A 6,684-nucleotide genomic window follows, 5' to 3' on the forward strand; every position below is an offset into this window, starting at 1 on the left:
CTTGGGCGGTGGCAGCACAGCAACCTAGGCGATGGTGGCGGCGCGCATGCGAAGAAGATTCAGGGACACGGCGATGCAACCTAGGGTTTGCGAATGCAATGGCGGAGCGCTCAGTGAGCTTTGGACGGCGATGTTGCGAGAGGTTGAAGATGTGAATGGCAACGGTCGCGCGACCCTTGTGCTTTTAAAGGAGATAATGGCGTCATTCACAGACGGAAACCGTGGGCCCTCCGTTAATGCTGCATAAACGTGCTGGATGAAAAATACGAACCCGTCTGTTACCGCGCACCTAATGGATTTTTCGGGATAGTGCCTCCGTGGCCTTGTCATTCCCCAACCTCAGGGTCAAATACCGAATGACCTCGAATTTTTTTTAAGAAAAATTTGTTGAAGAACTAAAACACCTCTATGCAGCACCAACACGGTCCGCCGACGGCTTGTGCTCAGAATTGCTTTGTGGGCTGGTGCTCGGAAACAACAGCCTACCTAGTAGTCCCAAACTGATGGGCTAGGCTATTACCCTTCCGAGTCCGATCGATGGATGGAGGGATCCTCCAGCCCAGTATAAAACCAATATGCAAAGACCAACCTAGCCCAGAGTCACAGGCACAGAAGCGCATGGAGAGCTCAAGCCATGTCGTAGGCTCAGATTGCTCTGGAAGCTTCCCAGCACGCATCTCGTAAGCTCAACACACTTCACTGGCTCCAACTTCAGTTCCGTTCCGAACGCATGAATCAATTGAATTTCATGTTCATGTATTTTTTTGGGCAAAACCAAGTAGATCAAGCAGCTAATCCTGCTCGATTCCCTCGGTCGGAATACCTTGCAAGAATCTGAAATGTGGCTAGGATGTCGATTCCGGACAAGAGAATAACCTTCGTTCATATGTATGTAGGGTGCCATTTTTATTCATGAATCCCTATGCAATTATAAAAAACAAATATGCAAACAAAAGTTACTCATGAATAACGGAATTTTAGCTTCATGCATGAATAAAAGTATCTAATTTTTTGTGCTTATGAAGCGATAATTTTAATCTTTCTTAGATCATCACACACTGCGATACATATATTCTGCACAACAAATACATAGGTCCTCCCACGCTACCTTGTCCACGCACCACGAAAAGTTCATGCTCGTGCATGTGAAATTAAATGGGGACAACCAACTATATGACGCCACCTCACATCTCAACACATCCACCAGAAAGCATGCATATAAGGAATCTTTTCTTGATTCGAAACTAAACGCGATATCTCCTAAACCGCAAATTCAATTTTAGATCCGTTTGAAGTAGTTGGTTAGAAAAAGTGTGCCTAACAAAATGAGATCCATGAAGATTATATTTGATGAAATTTTAATTAAAGTATGTAATTGCAACTATGTTGTACTGCGATTTGCAAGCATGTCCACAACACAATTGCAACTTGGTTGCAGCCTATTTAGCACTGGTTGTAACTCGTTATAATCTAGTGTCGCCCAATTACTTCTGGTTGCAGTTAGTTACTACTCAATTACAACCCGATTACTACTCTGATTGCAACCAGATATGCTTGCAACTCCTACCGAATAGAATTGCAATCTATTATTACTCAATTGCAGTTAGCTATTACTTACTTGCAAACCGGTTGGTAGTTGGACACAGCTGCAACACAATTGCACATCGGTTTTAGCATAGTTACCACTAGTTGTAAACCAGTTACAACCTAGTTGTTATCCTATTAGTACTAGTTGCAACAAGTTATTATACAGTTGCAACCTCAGTTGGTACTTATTGCAAGTCGTTATTACACAATTGTTGCTGGTTGCAACCAGTTACTACCTTTTGCAACCTAGTTACTACGTAGTTGCAACAGTTGCTAATCTGGTTGCAACCAGATATGATTCCAACTCAGAATTGCAACTTGATGTGATTATACTGACCAGATGTAAATAATACACAGAGTTATAACTAGTTGCAACTCGTTAGTAGATAGAGTTGTAATTGGTACTACACAGAGATGCAAATTGCAAAAATAATATAAAATATATTCATAACAGATCTAGTTTTGCAAAGCACATTTTTTTGAGTAAGATGCAACAAACGGTTTGTCAATCAGGTTTAAAAATAATATAAAATATATTCATAACAGATCTAGTTTTGCAAAGCACATTTTTTTGAGTAAGATGCAACAAACGGTTTGTCAATCAGGTTTACGGTTTAGGAGAAAATTTGTTTCAAAGATTCGAAACAACAAAAATTTTCATGCATGCTGGCTGCTGGTTATTGCACGTGACTAACTTTGAGAAGTGGGAAGAAGAAAATTAGCTAGTGGTTGTCTCATGAGAGCGGAGGATGCACCCAAGTGCATAATAGACGTATAGTATGTATCTGTGTATACACACGGAGTATACCCTGTAGCCAGGCCACCTGGTGCAACACGATTGGCCACCACGGCTCCCAGCAATTCGATCCGGCCTGTACGCGAGCCCACCAAGCGAGCGAGCCGAGCATCAGGAGCCGAAGGTCATTATGCTAATCAATGTTAGGGTAATTGTTATGTAATCAAGGTGAGGACAAAACTTCCGATCTGGTTGATATGGCAATCAGATTCTGATCCGTATGGTCAAAATACAAGCTACGACCTAGTAATTAATTCACGTTGATTCGTTCATTATGTTTTTTTTGGGGAATTCGACTTCACGATTGCATGCAAGTGGACGGGTTACTGGAATATATGAACACGGTTTGTACGTGTTTTTTCTTTTTTCACGAGGCATGTGCAAGTGTTACGAGAATACAAGCTAGAGCTCGAGTGTGCATGCGTGACGCGCATAACTACAGAAGCACTAGTTCATGCAAACTATGGTAAATACTGAGAAGTGACCACACAGGTGTACCGTCATGGTGTACTGAGAAACCAGTTACCAAAAAGCCATGACAACTTTACCATGTACTCGAGTTGATAATTAGAACAGAGAGTTACCACAATCCAACATTAAGCTGTTCCAAGGAACAAATTACTAAATAATGAAACAAATTTACCGAAAAACAGTTTCGGTAATTCGTATGGTTGAAGACAATAATTATGATCCGGAGTTACCACAATTTGGTTCACAATATGTCCATATAATTGCATGAATCCCATAGCACTGTAGTATACAGTAAAATGGAGCAGCACATTTTGGAGGAAATACATTCAGAGAATATGTCCATATAGTAATATGAAACGACCATTTACTATATTTTTCACAGTAATTGGTAGCTCTGGAGATATCATTTTGCTCATGTTGGGATTGCAAGGTCCTTCTAGAACAGAACTGTCGAACAAATGAATTTTCCATCTGAAAGGATGAAAAATAAAAAATGTTGCTCTGAATAAGTGAGGACTTCATAACAAAAGAAAACCATACTCGCCGGCTCCCACGAATGAAACAGGCTGGGATTATGAAACTAAGAGCAGGTTACCATATCTATGAGAATGCAAAGAAAACCATACTCCAAGCAAACATATCACAAGCTAACTGGCACCACTAGTGGTAGATAACTTTCCTCCTACAAATCTGAAAAATCAAACGAATTTAAGGCTCTGCAACAGAAACAGAGCTTGACACCTTGCTGGCAGCATCTATGACATGCAAGATCAAGAACCTGTAAAGGAACTGTTTTTTCTCCACTGTGAAATCCAATAAGCACATGTCGCTAGCTAATCAGATTTTTCACAAACAAAAAAAGGCTAAAGATATTCATCCGAACTGGATTCATGAGCGTCTGAGAAAAGACCTGCAGGATGAATAGAGAAGCTCAGACCTGTATGACACAGCATCTCAATCTCATATTTTCATATCTAGCTCCGATTTGAACCGTTTTCTTGCTCCCTCTGCTGATCTGCACAAACCACAGAAAAACGAACAGCGATGCTCAGCCTGCGCGGGTCTTCAGATTCGTTGGGGCATTTACTCAAACACAGAGTGTGCACCAGCATCACACGGTTCGCACCCGTAGTTAATCTGCAAAAGAATACATACACAACACGCAAGAATCGTGAGATTACCTGGACAAAGAAGTCCAGCATCAAATCCTCGCACGCCGAGATCCACGTGTACCAGCTCCCTGGGAAGTGGGAACCACAGCTTGAGCTACACCACGAACCGGCTGGGAAGTTCTGCCTCTGCCGCGCTCCATGGCGACCATCGCGAGGAGAATGGGAGGTAGTGGCAGAGGCGCCGCAGAGCCACCATGACGACGTCGCGCCGCCGCTCGCCGGGCCACCGTTGCTCCCACGGACGGGAATCGCCGCCACTGCCCCGCGGGGGGGGGGGGGGGGGGGGGTGTTTTGTGCGCAGCCGAGCGGGCGAACGTGGTTTGGTGGGACTGGGATGCTGGTTGCTGGGTCTGTTGGGTCCGGCTACAGAATAACTCGCCACAAATAAGCAGCTCTCTCTCTATCTTTACCTTTACCTATTATTAAATAAATAAATAAAGCATATTTTTTTTTGAAAGCTTGGGTGGCTCTATGGCCTTTCATTACCATCACCGGATTCCGCTAAATCGCGGATCACCGGCAGATTTACAGATTCGGGAAGAGGGCCAGTCCATATGCATGACTGTTCCGAACCCCAAAATAAACCCAGTCTTGCAAGCTCGTGCGCAGACGAGTTAGTACAACGTGGAATAAGAGAAACAGCTAAACACACAAACTCATTAGCTAACAGGTTTCGGATATCCCTGAAAATCACTCCACAGTGGCCACGATCATGAGTATCACATGTAATAGCTTCCTTTAGAACACTTGAGTCAACCTCCAGCTGCACATGGGAGATGCCATACAATTCTGTTGTTTCCAAAGCTTTGAGACAGCCAACCGCTTCCGCCATTAACGCATCATGAAGCAGACTAGCGTTGCCTGCACCTGCCAGCACGTGTGCACCTGTGTAATCTCTAATAATGAAGCCCCAGTCGTCATGCTTAGTTGCCTTCACAAAAGCTCCATCAGTATTGATTTTCAGGACACCTTGGGGAGGTCTGAGCCATCTCTGTTGTAGCCTAGCAGTCGGTCTGATTTTTATTGTTGGCAATTCCAGCAGCCCCGCCATCTCTAAGACTGAATGACAAACATTTTGTATATTTTGAATTGGATCTCCAGCATTTACCTTGTTTCTTACATCCCACCACTTCCACAGCAAGAGGCTAACCTTACATGCCAAGCTTTGTTCAAGTTGCAGCACATTCCAAATAAAATCCTTCGATGATTTGGCCGACAGCAAAGCAAGGTGTGTTTGTTCCATTTCCAAAAGACGCCAACATCTCTTTATTAGCTTGCATTTTAGAAAACAGTGACCCCCATCCTCATCAAAACGCATGCACACCGGACATCTCGTGTCAAGAATAACCCCTCTCCGTTTGATGTTTTGCTTCAGTGGTAGGCTGTTATGAGCCAGGCGCCAAATAAAATGATGTACCTTTGGAGGACATGGCAGCTTCCACAATTTCTTCCACTTTTGTGCTTCGTGGTCTCCCTCCCGACAGCACACGCTACTTTCTCCTTGCGGTACTGCCGCTGGCGTATTAAAGCAAGTAACGTCTCTGCCTGGCTTTTCGTACATCGTGGTCATTTTGCAAAAAAACCTCTGATATTTTATGAAATCAACCCTCAGTCCAATTATTATGAAGAGATTGGGGGTCGGATGGAAAAAAGAGGAAAGGGAGGGGGTTAAAGGGGAGAGTTCTTCTCTTTCTTCGAAACATACAGCCAAAGGAGCGGATTGCGCGTGGGCGGTGGCCGGAGTGTCGCGTCGCGACCTCCGCTCCCGTCTCCGCCTCCCCCCTCCATCCCCTTCCGCCGCCCAGCTTGTGGGAGCTCCCAATTCATGGGAGGAGGTTCCGCACGCTACCCCTTCCACCCACCCCGCCTGCGCCACCCACGGATCAGCGTCGTCGCCGATCGAAGGGGATTGGGCGCCCGGCGGCCGGAGCGGGGAGCCCGCCGCTGCCCCGCGCTGCTCGGCGGCGAGGTTGGCCGGGCTCTTGGCGGACGACTCCCACCATCTGTGGAACGACAGCCTCACCTGCACGGCGCTCGAGCTGTCGCCGCCGCCGCCCGAGCGGTCTCTCCAGGTTTTCCGGCGGCGATGGCGGGCAAGGGAGGTAAGGATCTGCTGGCGGCGAAGACGACGGCGGCGAAGAGCACCGACAAGGATAAGGACAAGATGAAGGCTCCCGTCTCCCGCTCCTCCCGCGCCGGCCTCCAGGTTCTCTTCCCCTTCTTCGTCTGTCTTTTGGATTCGTCACCCGCGAATTAGTCAGATATGTGGTTTCTCCCTGCGAATTTCAGATGCGCAACTTCAAATTTCGCACTAAAATTTCCCCTGTGTTTGTTGCAGTTCCCGGTATGCCGCATCCACCGCCAGCTCAAGTCCCGCGCCTCCGCCCACGGCCGCGTCGGCGCCACCGCCGTCGTGTACTCCGCCGCAATCCTGGAGTACCTGACCGCGGAGGTCCTGGAGCTGGCCGGCAACGCCATCAAGGATCTCAAGGTCAAGCGCATCACCCCGCGCCACCTCCAGTTTATTTGTACTAACCTTGATGTGCAACACATCTCCCTGATTTTCTTTTTCATTGATCCCCCAAAGAGCTCACCACACCTGCTACTTGCATTTCTGATCCAGTTACGTCATCCTTGCAGTGGTGCTATGTCCTCTAA

The 6,684-nt window shown here is 46.3% G+C and overlaps 1 protein-coding gene and 1 long non-coding RNA gene across 2 annotated transcripts; one reads left to right on the top strand and one right to left on the bottom strand.

Annotated features, from left to right (window-relative positions):
* Positions 1-3,051: 3,051 nt before the first annotated feature.
* On the bottom strand, positions 3,052-4,307 carry LOC105915037. Its single transcript, XR_002678806.1, has 2 exons — positions 4,036-4,307; positions 3,052-3,869 (listed from the first exon to the last, which is right to left on the bottom strand). It is a non-coding gene; the product is annotated as an uncharacterized LOC105915037 (long non-coding RNA).
* A 1,805-nt stretch (positions 4,308-6,112) lies between these two features.
* Positions 6,113-6,684, top strand: LOC101753081 (probable histone H2A variant 1). The gene is made up of 3 exons (XM_004980166.1): positions 6,113-6,232; positions 6,365-6,568; positions 6,667-6,684. Exons 1-3 carry the CDS (start codon positions 6,113-6,115, stop codon positions 6,682-6,684), a joined length of 342 nt encoding a protein of 113 aa, XP_004980223.1.

Source organism: Setaria italica, chromosome VIII (assembly GCF_000263155.2).
Source record: "Setaria italica strain Yugu1 chromosome VIII, Setaria_italica_v2.0, whole genome shotgun sequence".
NCBI classification, from domain to species: domain Eukaryota; kingdom Viridiplantae; phylum Streptophyta; class Magnoliopsida; order Poales; family Poaceae; genus Setaria; species Setaria italica.

What these genes read in the sequence shown, in the direction of transcription:
- LOC101753081 (XM_004980166.1), top strand. Translation starts at nt 6,113, where the DNA reads ATGGCGGGCAAGGGAGGTAAGGATCTGCTGGCGGCGAAGACGACGGCG. An exon ending in CCTCCCGCGCCGGCCTCCAG is followed by an intron (nt 6,233 to 6,364) that starts GTTCTCTTCCCC and finishes TGTTTGTTGCAG; the next exon opens with TTCCCGGTATGCCGCATCCA.